Source organism: Grammomys surdaster, unplaced genomic scaffold (genome assembly GCF_004785775.1).
Source record: "Grammomys surdaster isolate TR1022 unplaced genomic scaffold, NIH_TR_1.0 137, whole genome shotgun sequence".
In the NCBI taxonomy this organism is placed as follows: domain Eukaryota; kingdom Metazoa; phylum Chordata; class Mammalia; order Rodentia; family Muridae; genus Grammomys; species Grammomys surdaster.
Window position 1 is genome coordinate 12067414 of NW_021604595.1, and position 15067 is coordinate 12082480.

The 15067-nt window shown below is 47.2% G+C and overlaps 1 protein-coding gene across 4 annotated transcripts in view; it reads right to left on the reverse strand.

Moving 5' to 3' along the window:
• Positions 1-213: 213 nt before the first annotated feature.
• Rreb1 (ras responsive element binding protein 1) overlaps positions 214-15067 on the reverse strand; it is a 128472-nt gene continuing 113618 nt past the window's right edge. For 3 of the 4 annotated variants that reach the window (XM_028763111.1, XM_028763112.1, XM_028763110.1), the window contains 3 exons: positions 10519-10680; positions 4544-5341; positions 214-3543 (listed from right to left, as the gene is read on the reverse strand). In XM_028763111.1, the coding sequence (XP_028618944.1) occupies positions 3071-3543; positions 4544-5341; positions 10519-10680 (1433 nt within the window). In that variant the 3' untranslated portion in view covers positions 214-3070. The remainder of the gene's footprint in view (positions 3544-4543; positions 5342-10518; positions 10681-15067) is intronic. The other variant, XM_028763113.1, reaches the window with a different exon arrangement.

The window sequence follows — 15067 nt, forward strand, 5'->3', positions numbered from 1 at the left end:
CTGAACTCAGGTCCTCACGCTGTTGTGGCAGGCACTTTGCTGACTGGGCCGTGTCTCCGACCCCAACTGTCTTTTAAAGATGCTGTCTGGGTGCCCAGGCTTCTAAGGCCATTACTGACTTCGGACCAGTCCTTGACAACTCCATGTTGCCTGACCCCAAGACCTGCCTTGAGTGGGCTGCAGGCTTGGAGGAACTCACAGGTTGGTCATGCGCCGTTTTTTTTAAATATAACATTTATTGCTTAGATGGTTTGATACAGAACAGCTTTCTTTTCATTCTGAATTTGGAAGTTCTATACAACTGAGTACAAAGAGAAACAAAAAGTACCAAAACCAAACCTGTGATTCTGTTCATGTGGCATAAACCAGTTTTGTACATACATGTAGCAGCAGTTTTTAAGTTCCCTTTAGAAAAATATGAATTCTACAGTTATTATTGTTTCCTGTTTAATGCATGGGCTGAAATCATTAGGATCAACTTTTTTCTTGAAGAAGGAGAGGAGAGGAAAGAGACGAACTCAGGATGATGTGTCTGAAACCGGTATCCGATTCCTGGAGCTTCCACAGAGCTGCTTGGAAAACAGCCCCAAGGGGCCTCTCTGGTTTGTTTCACAGCCAAGTATTTTATGTAGTGATTGAATATCAGCATTGTGTCCATTAAAGAGAAAACAAAAACAAAAACAGAACAAAACAACAACAAAAGAGAAAATTTGCACCTCAATTTTTTCAGAAGATCCATATATATATACATATATAATATATATATATTTGTAAAAGCCCTGAGGAGAAAGAGAATCAAACAAAATGTATAGAAACAAACTAGCTGGACATGCAAACTAACACTATGATTCACCCAGCGTTTTAACAAAATCACAGACTTCACAGTTTAATATTGGGGGAAGAAGGGGGGCAGGACAACAAACAATAATTCATCTCTCAATCTCACTAATAAAATGTGGCAAGACCTTATTAACTATGAAGAAACAGATCAGACTAAATAAAGCTTTAAATCAATAGTGATTATTGCCAGTTGCAGCCCTGGCGACGGCCGCTGCTGGGAGCAACCCTGCTACATCTTACTGCAGCGTTGAGCTCAGTCATGGCTTCTCCCCACAATAGCATGAGTTTAGTGTGGAGAGTTGCAAAGAACAACAAAACACAAGAAACCCCAAGTAATAACAATGAAAATAACAATTATAATAATAAAAAAAATGACTAAGGGATGTAGGAGCTGGGTTTAACTTAGCAGACCATGGGATCAATGGTTCTGATTTCTCTCTCTACAGTAAATAAAATCTCAATTTTAAACTGGTCCATACATCCCTAATACAGTTAAAAATCATATATACCTCAATGTTTTTTTCCACACATATATCACTTTTCATCATCTCTAGAATATCTATCTTCCATTGAAGTCAGGGTGGTTGGCTTTTAGCCACTAGAAACTGGTGGACAAAGGGGTATGCACGTCTCGGGACGCACACCTTAGCAGAGGAGCATATGGAGCCACAGGATAGGGAGAAGTGGAGCAGAGGAAGGCCTCTCCTAGGAAAGTCTTGAGGCTCTGCAGGCCTGGGACAAACAAGGCTCTAGTAGCAGTGTGGCACAGGCATCCTCAGGTCTAAAGGACAGGGCGCTGAATCGAGCTCAGCTACAGTAGGAACGGTTTCTTCTTACTGACGAGGGAGGTCTACTGTTTGAACAGAACACTTGGGAACTAAAGGAGCCCTGTCTGCACCAGTGGCTTGGGCCACCTAGGGATTTAAAAGCACTCCTCTCTCCAAGCAGAAACCCCACACTGCAGGAAGGTGAAGACATTTAAACCTTGCGCGTGTGCTTCAGTTCATCATTGGCAGTAGTATCTCAACGCTTCTCAAATGACGGTAGTAGCACAGCTGGGGAAGGCTATGACCCAGCTTAGCAGGAAGACCGGGGTGCCTTGCAAACCGACTCTGAGGTGCTCCAGGTATGACCTGCTGTCTTGGACGCCTGCCCCCCACCACTTGTGCATCCTTGCTCTCCTCCCTCTGAGCCACTCCTTGGCCATGCTTGGAGGACCACTCCTGGCCCCTGCTGGATTCTACAGTCATGGAAGGAAGGTTTGTCTGAGTACAGTAGAAGAGCCATCACTGGTGTGCCACCAGAAGCTTCAGGCACAGTTAAGCGGGGACCAGGAAGCAGTACAGGTCACCCAGGACAGGTCATCAGGACAAATATTGCCCATTTGTTTCTGCTGAATGCAGAGCCCAGCGAACTGATGAAGTAAAAATAAAAATAATATTAATATTAATAACATATACCAAATGGGAAGAAGGGAAAGTCAATATATGACTTCCAGGCATGTCCTCCATAGCCCACGGTGCTGGGGAGGTCGCTTTTCTCTGTAAAGTAAGAATCTGAACACTAACCATTTCTAACACGGAGAGAGTGGAAACACACGAGGTTGAAGCTAGACTCTTTCCTGGCTTTGGCTCACACCACCCAGGACCCTTGCATCAACCACATCCACTAATAACAAAGGCCAGGTCATGCCTCCTCCACCACGTGAACCAGAGAATACAGGCCTAGCTTAAAAATAAGCCTCACACCCTCTTCCCTCTGGTCATGTACATGAAATTCACATCATTTTCTTCCAGTTTTTGGCTACAGGATCCAAGGGGAAGGCTTTCTGCTTCCAGCTCACAGAACTATCACAGATTCACAAAAACAAGCTCAAACACACAAATACAGAAGGTAATGTTAATGCTTAAATGAAAAGGTCCTCCGAAAAATTCATTAAAATATGTTTTGTTAAAATGTCTTTTTTTTGGGGGGGAGAGGGGGGATGCCCACAAGGACATGGGAGGACCCATAAGTAGTTAAGGCACTGAAGCCGGCTGTACTGGGGCCGGGTGCATGTGTACTGAGTAAGGCTATGGCACGAGCTGGTTGGCCACAGGCTGCTTGTCTCTCTTGCCTTCTCTTTCCTCTCTCTCCAGACAACTGAAGGATGCTGAGAAAATCTTGTGAAATCTACATTCGGGATGCTCTGCTAGCTTTGTCTGTGTGCTGATGGAGAGAGGGCAAGCCATCATTCCATGCCCAAGAGCTGAGAGGCACTGTCGGCAGCCGCCAGGATTGGGGCAGGCCTCTTGCCACACAGCTCCAGCAAGTCTTGCACAATGGCTGCTGGGTTCTGGGGGTCTGCTTCACCTGGAGACACCTGCTCTTTGGGGGCGCTGGGCTCAGCGGCTCGCTCTGCTGCAGCTTTCTCCTCCTGGATACACTCCTTCCCAGAACTGGCTGAGCTCTCTTTCCGGCTCCTGGTGATAGCCACATGGTTACTGGTGCTAGGGGCTGACTCGGCCTCATTCTCTGAGGCAGGGTTGTTAGCACTGTGGGTGGACTCGTCCTCACTGTCCTCCTCAGCCCGCTCGTCCCTGTCACTGTCTTTCCCGTGGTGCCTGCTGTGCCTGGTTTTCTGGTGGATCCTCTGGTGTCGAACTAGGCTGTGCTTTAAGGTGAAGGTTCGCTCACAGGTCTGACACTTGTATGGCCTTTCTCCTGAACAATAAAAGAATGAAAAGGAGATGTCAGTTAACATGAAAGCCACTGGTTCCCTCCCCCACTCTATGTGACTGCAGCATCCAGAAATACACAGCGACAGGACTCTTTGACGCTCATGAAGAGCCTTCTTATTTGCCCAAACTGGCAAGGCTAGGGGGTCACATTCTTTTTCTTGTACCTCTCAACTTAGGTTTTATACAAACTGATCTTAAAAGAATCCCAGAGGCAAAGAGTCCTTAGGAGGGATGATTTTCCCCAGGCTCTGCAGGGCCATCCACAGCCACCTAAATCAAGGGACAAGGAGGTGCATTTGGATGTTTCCCGACAGCTTGCATACCTAGTTTCCAATAGCTGAGAACATCTCTGGCCAGAATAAGGTACCAGCACAGTACACCTCAGTGTAGGCTGTTAGGTGTGGCAAGGCCACTGTGCATGGGCGGCTATGATGGTGAGATGTGGTCAAGGAGCTGGGGTGCTGTCTTTGGAGGGATGGCCGAGGAAGGATGTTTCTATTTTTTTTGGCTTCAGGGTTCTATCCAGGCCTCTCCTCCCGCCCCACACTAAAATAATAGAACCTTCTTTGGGGTTTTCACACCATGGGCTAGGCCAGCACCTGCCTTCCCTGGTGTATCTCTGTCTTCCTCAGGATCTGGCTGAGGATTACACTGGATTGGCATAAGCCCACTCTTCCTGTTCTAGAAACCTGTGGACAGGGCAGCTATTCTCTCTCTCTCTCTCTGTAGAGGACAAAACTGGAGCTGAGTGGCTGAAGAAAAGTACTTCCCAAAGTACCACTGCAGAGGGACCACTGCCCTGTAGGTGGCTTGTGCCATTCCAGGGCCAAGGAGACAGCTCCTTAAGACCCCCAGTTTTCCCAGGTCAGAGGATAACTCTGCACCTAGCCAGTTCTCTCAGTGGCCTCTGGACCTGACTTCAGTGAGACTCCCAATGACCACTGCAGGCCACCTCTTGGCAGGCTGGCTCTGGTCTCTCATACCTGTGTGTGACCTCATGTGCCGGGTGAGGTCCTGCAGGGACCAGAATCGCTTGTTGCATACATTGCAAACCTTCTTCCTCTTGTCTGCCTTACTGGCCATGCTTTTGGGGGAGTCTGTCTTTGGTCTTTTGTCACTGTCACCCCTCTTCTCAGCCGTGCCTTCCCCATCAGAGGGACCCTCTGTTTCTTCATTCTGTTTCTCCACTGAGGCCTCCCTGGTTCCTGGTGTTGGATCTATTGCTGGGGATTCAGCGGGTTTCTCTTCAGGCTCAGGGGAAGGCGAGGGTCCCTCAGCCACTCTGCCAATGCTCTCATTCTCCAGCGAAGATGCCTCCTCTTCCTTCGGCTCCTGGCAGCTGTGTGCCTTCCTGTGGCGACTTAGGGTGCCCAGAAACTTGAAATTCTTTCCACAGGTATCACAGGCATGCTTCGGCTCCTGCTGGGCTGGGCATTGGCTCTCTACAGTGCCTGCCTCACTCTCTGCCAGCTTAAAGTCCATCAGCTTGGTGGCGAAGTCCAGATCCAGGCTCTGGTTGCTGGCTGTGTCTTCCTCTGGGGCGTCTGCATCCCCGGTGCTCTCTTCCACAGGGCACTCTTCCTCTGGCTCTCGGTTCTCCTGTGTCTCCTTGTCTTCTTCCTCAGGGGGTGCTGCTTCTGCTTTGGCCTCTTTAAGGGTAAGGTCCTGTGTAGCTGGACTGGACTCACTGGCTCCCTCTGATGGCGGCTGCTCTTTATCCTGTGCTGTGAGATCCAGCACCTCGCCTGGGGTGGTCAGTGTGTCTGTGTCTGACTGGCTGTCTGTGTAAGCAAGCAGAGTAGGAAAGGTGTTCAGACGAGGTGACACGGAGAAAGCCCTTCTCAAGGGCTCTACTGGAACTTGACCAGACCCACCCTTGAATCCTGGATACTAAACCTATTGAGGATTGTTTGAATCTGGAGTTATAAGGGCCAAACCAAGCCTTCACACTCCCAAGGAAGGCAGGTGGGCTCTTGTGCCTCAGAACTCCTGACTTCCACCGTCACACGCATGTACGCTCAGCTGTCCCCACCCCCAGGAAGGTGTGAGTGACTCAGGCAGTGCAGACAGAGAGGGCGTGCATTCCAGAGACTCGCAGTACTAGGGAGGTTGAGGAAGCCAAGTTGTAAGGGTTATCTTTCCAGTGCAAAGAGCTTTTTACAAACATGCAACACACACAAGAACAACCCCCTATCTTCCAAATGTGGTCCTCAGAAAATGAGCCCACATGCAGATTCTGTGTGTATGGTCCATAGGCATATCTCCAGGCAGAGGCCAGAGACCAAAGATGCTTCTGCACCTGTAAGCAATGCATGGGGAGGACCTTGAACGCAAACCTGGTCAGGAGCATGTGGGGAGGGATGGCGGGTGGCTCTGAGGGGCTGTGGGTGAGCATGGAGACAGGGATCTATAGGGTGAGTCTCTTGTAGACAGTGATTTCTTGCTCTCACTTGTCTACCCCACCCCACACATCAAAATAGACATGGGAACTCCATCAGGTTTCAGTGACCTTAAAAGAGGGAACCATGGCCAGCATTAATGACACCGAGGCCAGGCACACTGGTGCACATCTGCAATCTCAGATACTCAGAAACTAAAGTAGGTAGGTCTACTAAAGAGTTTGAGGCCAGACTGAGCTCGATAGTGAGTTCAAGGCTAGCCTGGGACAGTCAGAAAGAGAGAGAGAGAGAGAGAGAGAGAGGAAGGAAGGAAAAGAGAAAGAGAGAGGGAAGGGGAAAGAAAGGAAGAAAGAAAGAAAGAAAGAAAGAAAGAGAGGAAGAGAGGAAGGGAGAGAGGAAGAGAGGAAGGGAGAGAGGAGAAAGAAGGGAGGGAAAGGAGGGAGAAAGGAAGGAATAAGAGGAAAAGGAAGAAAAAGAAGAGGAAAGAAGAACAGGAGGAGGAAAAGGAAGCAGAGATTACATGGGAAACCCCCCCAAATAGTGCTTCCTCTGAGCTCCACAGAGGAAAGTCACCGTTTCACAGCAAATACAGGTGTGCCCCAGGATAGGCACATCTCTGATCACCGCCTGAGGCAGCTGAAACTCATGCACCTAATCTGAGACTCTTATTGGCTGTGGTAGAATAAGCCAGAAGGCCACTCACATGCCTATCATTCTTCCTCAGTGTCACACGCTCTGTCATATGCCATCAAGGCGGGGAGAGGAGCTACCTCAGACGTGGTACTTATACTTCACACCTGCTTAGGGCTTCCCTACAACCAAGTGAGGACGTTACCACTGACATTAACTCATTGGTTTCCCTCTTACAGCGGCTGTGTAGTTATCTCAAGAGACTTCAGAATTAAATGAGGATGATTTGTAACAGGAAGTAGGAGCCTGAGAGGTTTCCACCAGTGTTTAACTGTGCTCAAGGAAAACATCTCTGCTCATTTTCTGGAATTACAGTGGGTGTCTATGGAATGGTTTTGGTTTAGACTCTACAACAGAAGCACAGGATGCTCAGATTGCTTGCTTTGTGAGCAATTTTGTGTGTGTATGTATGTGTCTGTATGCATATGTGTTTGGAAATCAGAGGCCAATATCTACCTCAATTACTCTCTATTTATTTACTTATTTATTGAGGCAGAATCTCTCAACTAAATTGAAACTTGCTGACTGGACAGAATGGCTGGCCAGCAAGCTCCAGGGGTCCTCTTTCATCTTGTTCCCATAGTGGTGGGATTTTAGGCATGAGCCAACAACACCACTGTTTTTTGTTTTTTTTAAAATGGGTGCTAGGGATTGAACTCAGGTTCTCAAGCTTGTGAGGCAAGTATTTTTCAGAATAAGCCAAGTCCAGTTTAAAAATAAGGCTAATTTCTGGTTAATTCTACTTTTTTCTAGTATACCATAGGCTGTTTCTATTATTGGGTTTTCAGCAAAAACATCTTTCTGCTTTGGAAAATGAAGTTTGCTATGTATCCTAGGCTAGTCTCTCAAACTTGTGTTTCTCCCATTTTAGCCCTGGAGCAGCTTGGACTAAACCAACACATAGGCTGTTTGAATTGGAGAGAATGGATTTAAAATGATAGACTTATAAAAATAAAAATGATTTCTGAAACCAAAGACAAGCGCATGTCCTTAGTCTGAACCGTCCCATTCACGATTCTGCTCTGAGGGTGGATAAGGTCTTTCTGTGTACAAAGGGGCCCATGCTTTTGAAGCAAGGTGGCTTGGTTGAACTCCAGACTTCCACAAGGGGGAGTGTTTTAGCAGGATAGCCTGTGACCTGGTTTATGATTCTTGGGAACAATAGACTTAACAGAGAGTGAGTAGTCAACTTGAAAGGACAGGTCCTATTAAGGTTTTTCCTCAAAAATCTCATGTATTTTGTTGGTCATCTCCACAGTTAAGGGTGTCTTGCTTCCTACAAATGAAACGTAGTTTAAGAGCACTGGCTGTCTGGTCAGAGGTCCTGAGTTCAATTCTCAGCAACCACATAATGGCTCATAACCATCTATAATGAGATCCGATGCTCTCTTCTGTCATTCAGGCATACATGCAGACAGAGTACTCACACATATAAAATACATAAAGAAGTATTTTAAAAAAGAGCATTCATGTTTATATTGTAAAAGGTCCTGTCCAGGTGCCTACCAATGAAATGGTTCCTTCACACATTCCCCAAACAAGAACCAAGAACATTCAAGAGCAGAGTAGGGCACATCTGCCTAGCCGAGGAAAGTGTAAAACTGAATATTTAATACAACCCTAGAAGGGAAAACTGTCATTAACATTATAAAACATGTTTAGGGATTTAAAAAGAATTTAATCTATGCATATAAACCGAACCTTGAAAACTTCAGTAACTTCTGGTCATTTCCTGTCTCTTTAAGTCTGTTTGGGATGGAGGAGGTAATTCAGTTGGTAGAGTGCTTGCCTACCCAAGCTGATGGACTTGCAATTGGGTCTTGGTGATATTCTCCTGTGAGCACTTCAGAGATAGGAGCAGGAGGATCCCAAGACCAAGGTCACCCTGAGTTTAACCTGGCTTAGGTTATCCTGTCTCCAAGGTCAAAACCAGAAAACCAAACCAAAAAAAGAAAACCTGTTCCTCTGCACCCAGCTAGTATCACACTGCTCTGGGTTGTAAATTTCTCAAAGCCCTCCTTCAACTCCTATGTCTCCTTTTCTGCTTTATCTCCCACCTCAGTCTGTCCTCTTTCTCACCATGGGCTGTATCTACAATTAAACCAAACACTTCTCTCTTTAATAGTCTTACAACTTTCAGTGACTTTTCTAAGAGGTTTTGTCCCTTTAAGAAAATCTATATAACTTCTGAGGCAGGGCTTTGGAAAACGAAAACCTGTAATTGTAAACTTAAAAAATAAATACGCCCACAGGCTAACACTTGTGCCAAAGCTAAGCTCAAACCATAAATTCTGACCGAGCTCTGGTGTCAGCAGAGTTCCTGTGAACGGCCTCCAGGATGAGCAGAATGCAGTGACTGAGACTTTTCTGACGACATGGGTTCCCACCCCCCAAAACACCCTCCATGTCAGCTGCCTTCCCTCTTGAACTGGTCTGGGGAGAATCACAGGACCATTCTGTAAAGCAGGCTGTAAGAAAATGTTCCAGTCTAATAGGTACTGTGGCAATGATGGTTAAACATTAACAGGACAGTCTGTGGTAAAGACGGCGGCTGTAGTGCCTTGGGCTTCCAGCAGCTCGGGAAGCTGATCAGACTTGGCTCACAGGGACTCAACCATGGCAGGATACCTTTCCTTACTCCAAGATCCCGGAGAATTATGTGGAAATGGACGTCTGGGGTAGGGTGGGGTTAACAAACCATCTGTAGCATTCTTGCCCTAACAAGAGGGTCTAACTGGGGCAGAAGGACCCAGCAAGCCCAAGGCATTCCATTGCTTTCACTGGGCTGAATAACAAGTGTGGGAAGGGTAAAGTTGTCTTCCCACTGGGGTCAGCACTCCCAGATATCCAGTCCACCGTGATGTGTCACCACTGAGGTAAGGACAAGGGGGTCAGGAGTTGGAATCAAATGACTGTCACTCTGTCCACACTGACTCCTAGGGTTGAGGTGCCCCTCTCCAAATTACACAGCACTCTATTTCACCAAAGTCTGAGGAGAAGTCACAAGACACAACTGCAACCCTAGATGAACACATCTAGGCTGGCTTAGATCCCAGCAATGGGCAAATACTAACTTTCAACACCCACAGAACTGAAGCCTGCGTGTGCAGTGCCCTCCCAGCAGCCTGGCTGGACCAAGTGGCCTGAGGGAGTTTACTTTTTTGTACAATGTGTCTTGAGGTTAGGGGTAGCACACTCTAGCAGTCGGACCATGGAGTGTATTAAACAGAGGACTTGAGTAAATACAGAAGGTGACTGGGGCAGAAAAGGAATGGAGCAGTGTTAATTACTCTGTAAGGGCCGAGGGAGGAAGCACACATCAGCACAGGAGAATAATACCCGGATCCAGGTCAAGCAGAGTCGTGGTTAAGAAAGGACATGCACAGTGCTTTTTCAAACAAGGACAGGTTTATACAGGGAGGAGTTATTGAGAAGAAAAGCCCTGCCTGGCCCCACCTCGGCCCGCCTCCCAACTAAAAGCTTAGAGGGGGGTCAGTTCTTGCAGTACTGAGTCCACTGGGCAAGCGCTGCTCACAGAGGCTGCAAATCTGGGTCCCCACACTTTGTGTTTCCTCCAGGGATTTAAGTCAGGAGCTGAAAGCGCACAATGTCCAGCACACCCTACCTTCCAGGATCAGAGCAATGGCAATCTCTGGAAGGAAGATGCTGGGTCTCCCCCTAGCAGCTCCAAAGTCCCCTGGGCACTGGCACTGTTTCCCCAGCTCCAAGGCCTTGAAGTCATACAGTCTCGGCAGGGGCTGGCCCCCTAAGCTGTGGCTGCACAGTGCTTGGCTATTGTTCACACAGCTTTTACCGAGCTCTGGGGAGCACCCTCCTCTCTCTGGTTCTCCATCACCTAGAGGCTCTACCTGTGCTATCATGGGATCCAACATCACCCTCTTTTGGGGGAATAAGCCCGTTTCTTCTCAGGGAGCAGGTGGTAACTCCGTGTTTGCGCAACTGGTGACGTTCACAGTTAGATTTGGTAGAAAAGAAGGCATCGCATTTTTGACAAGGGAAGGGTTTCTGACCTGAAGCAGGAAAAAAAAATATGCATTTATCTGGCTTTCTACTGCAATGAAAAAGAAAAGTTGCTTTTGATTTACTCTCCTGGGATTGCTGGCATTTGTTCAACCCTCCACCCTTTCCTTTTAAGAAAATAAGAGAAACATACTTAACAAAAAACAAAACAAAACAAAACACAAAACCAGAAACCGAGAGACAATGACTAAAATAATCATGTTCCCTTAGCCTTCGTGTAATGGAAGGAGTTGTCATCAAGAGACTAAGAGAAGTTAACAATGAAACCAAGATACATGTGTTTGAAGCAAGACAATAAAAACTGTTAACACCACAACATTTCTAAGGCACGGCAAGCAATACCTAAATGAACCAGAGAAAAAGCACTACCAGCTAGCCTGTCAGGCAGTACTGAAGGCAAGGAGATGGAACAGGGGAGCAGGCTCAAGCCTCCCCAGGGTAGACAGTGAACCCCTGGCAACCTTCAAGGCCCATGTTGAGAAGTCAGAGTGATCCCTCCCTCCAGCATGGCAAGTGACAGGAGGATTCAGGGCACAGGTCCCCAGGGTTTCAGAGTCTTGTTTTGCATGGACTGAGAGCGAGTGACTGACACAGAGCTAAGTGTACATCAGGTTAATGTACTCTGCTCCACAGAGGCACAAGCAAGGCCGGCCCAAACCCTAGGCCAGCACTACAAACACAGCGATGCGTTGGCAGGAGAGGCCCTCTTTCCCTTCCAGGGGAGGTTTCGGCTTTGGCCTGCTTATATCCTTCATTTATTTGATTCTGTTTGCATTGTAAACATCGTGTTTCAAAATGCATTGGAAGCTCCCCTGTGGCTAGTCCTGCGTTTGTGTGGATTAATGGTGGAGGGGAAAGAGTGAGGGCTCAGGGAGACAGCATGAATGAGAAAGTAGAAGAATGGGAAAAAAAGAAAGATGAAAAAGAAGAGAGAGAAAAGAGAAAGGAGGGAGGGGGAAAAGGGAATAGGAAGAGAAAGGGGGGAAGGAGAGAGAGACAAGAGAGAAGGGAAGGAGGAAGACAAGAAGGGGAAAGGGCAGCACCCAGAGCTGCAGGAGAGGAGGAGATGGTGGATTGTTCAGTGTCGCTGGTTTGCCCCGCCCCCTTACCCCTGCCCTAGTTGCCAGATTCCAGGTCCCAGTTTCTGACTCCACTGGGGACTAAAAACACCTTGCTGCCCAGTGCTGCTATCTTGGAACCTTGAACCTGTAGGCAACCTTCAATAACTAACAGGAAGAGTCACATGGCACAGCTCCCAGGAAACACAAACCAGGGACCGTCCCTTTAGATTAATACTTAAGAGACTGACAAAGCTTGGACTAGTGTAGTATGCAAGGCCCTGCACAGGCCCCTGGGCCTTGCTGCTAGGACAAGCCAGAGGGCTTCTTATTTTCCAGAGGAAGAAGGGCCCAGAGTGCCTATGACCATACAACCTGATTGTAATCAGGAGTAATCCATCATAGGAAAGAGGTATCTATCTATCACCTCCTGGGAGCACACATCATTTAAGATGGCAGTCCCAGAGCTCTGGAGGAGCTGTCTGACAGTGCACATGGGCCAGGGGTGCATGCAGCTCAAAGGCACTGCATACCTCAGATGAGGCTCTGGGCTTGAACTACAGCATTGAAAAGAGCAGCAGCAGCAACCACCACCACCCATGAAACCAAGCAACCAAAGACCCCAACCCCAGCAATGTCTACTCCATGGAGTAGAAAGACATACAAGAGGTGTATGAGGATGGGGCGACCAGACAGACATGAATATTTGCGTCAATCCAAGGATACTTAGAGACCTTGGAGAGGCCATATGAAAATCCTGCTATGTGTACAGACAAGGGGCCTTTGCACACTAGTTGAAAACACACCAATTGCTTGAAGCACAGAAAACACTCATTTAAAAAAAAAAAATCTTAAAGTGACTGGGTATAAAACATTTTGCTGTATATTTTTCAGATGGCTCTTTTGTTTTTCATTAATAACAACACAGTATTTTAAAATTTCTTTGTTCAAAAGCAAAATGGCAGTTTCTTCAGGTCTGGTTAGATACAGAGAATGGAGAAACAAGGAGCTGGGAGGGAAGGAAGCTAGGGAGACTGCTGAAGCACTGGTTCAAGTAAGTACCAGCACCAAAAGGGGGAAAGGAGCTTAAAAAAACAGAGTTAAATGCCAGAAGCTGCTATACTGGGATTCTTGAATTATTGTTATTTGCACCTCTGTGTGATAGGGAACACATGTGGATGTGTGGGAAGCTGAAGGGGATGTGGAATCTCTTTGAGATGGAGTTACAAGCATTTGTAAGATGCACAACTTTTACACATGGATGCTGACATCTGAACTCTGTCCTTAACCATCCAGCAATCTCCCTGACTCCACTATGCTGGGATTCCAGATTCTAATAAAAATGGTAGGTTTTTATGCATTGAAGCGTTTTGCTTTTTAATCTTCACATGCTTTTCCTTTATATGTGGATGGGTTAGCCAGGCTATATTCCATGATGAACAGTCACATCAGTGCCATTTTAACAGACAGCTCCATGGTACCCAAGTATTAGATGACAGGAAGGACCTCAAACTGACAAGTAACACAACCATTTAAAGCTCATACATCTGCTGCAAAAAATTATTTTTAAGAGTAGTATGCTTTTCGCCTTGCAGAGATGTAAAAATGGTGAGCCTGTTTAGCATGTTATAATCTGTCTGAAAGTCACTAGTGCACTTTACCCATATCTGACCATTGGGGTGTGTGTGTGTGTGTGTGTGTGTGTGTAAGTGCAGCTGTAACCATACTTCTATACCCAGGGTCTGTATGTCTCCCACTCCAATGTGAACATTAAAGCTACCAGTCAGCCAAATTCATTCATGCAGAGCAGTCAGAAAAGGAAGAGAGGCATTATCTGAAGGGCACCGGGAACAAAGCCAGGCAGAAGGAACAAGAGTTTGCTAAGGACAACGGGACCTTGTTTGTCAAGTCCTAAATGGACGAGCTACAAATGTTCTCTGAAGAGAATCAAGGTTAGAACTAGCCTGGGACTCACATGGAGTTTTGTGCTGACAAGACTGTAGGAGCTAAGCATCCTTGGACTTCCCACAGACTCTACCCTCGAGGCTCAGACTTCATTTCTTCTTTTGCAGTCAAAGCTACCACTTAATAAGGTGAACACTTGGGCTGGAGAGATGGCTCAGTGGTAAAGAAGAGTGCTTGCTGCTCTTGAAGACCTGAGTTCGGTTCTCAGCGCCTGCACCTGCTGCTCACAAGCACCCGGAGCCTCGGCTCCCCGTACGTATTTTGCTGTGTATTTTTCAGGTGGCTCTTTTGTTTTTCATTAATAACAACACAATATTTTTAAATTTCTTTGTCCAAAAGAAAAATGGCAGTTTCTTCGGGTCTGGTGAGATACAGAAGAGGAGAAACAAGGAGCTGGGAGCTGGGAGCTGGGAGCAGGGGTTGGGGGGTGGGGGGTGGGTTGTGAGCTCCCCTCGGCAGATACCTGCACACATATGTGCAGAACACAAATGCACATACAAAAACATCAATTAAACATTAAAAAGCAGCCAGGTACAAGTGGTTCAAGTTGCTTTCTACACTGTGAGGACATCTCACAAATTTAAGTGTCAGTGCTTGTCACCCATTAACAGTAGGTAGGAGGTGAGAGGGAGGAGCCCAGGAGCTGGCAGAGGAGCTCCAAGCACCCATGAGAAAGTGAGGGAGATAGGGAATCCCAGAGGTTACAGCTGGAGGGGTTCTCAGAGATTGCACCATCCTGACCCGTCACTGTGGAACAAGGAACCAGAGCAAAGGGAAGGAGGAAGAGGTGAGGACAGAAGCTGAAAGGGACTGGTTGTGTTTGCTGGCACTTTGTCCTCCTGTGGCCAAAAGACACAGAACGAGATGCTGTGAGGGGAACTGGCAGAGACAGTGCATTGTTGTCTCATGAGGTACAACATGTCCAGAGAGAGTGCAGTGAGCCACAGGTTGGAGGGTTGGAGGAGGGAGGAAATCAAGTGTGTAGAAACTGCACAAGAGGACATGAGAGACGGCAGCTGCCTCCTCAGATGATGTCCTTGAAACCTAACTAAGCAGGATAAGGAGCTAAAGCCATGTTTATGCTGGCAGCAGCAGGTGGACCCCTAGTTGGACAGTCAGCACCTGGCCCCTTGGCTCCGTGGTAGGGAGTAAGTAGAATGGAGAAATGGGGTGCGACCAAGTACCGATGCTGGGATAATTCTACAAAGTAGTTGAGAGGGTGGAAAGAGGCTGTCTCTCATGATGGAGGCAGTCTGCTTAACTACAGTTGAAACTGGGTATTGCTCAATAATGCTGTTGGCTGAAATTCTCTCTCTCTCTCTCTCTCTCTCTCTCTCTCTCTCTCTCTCTCTCT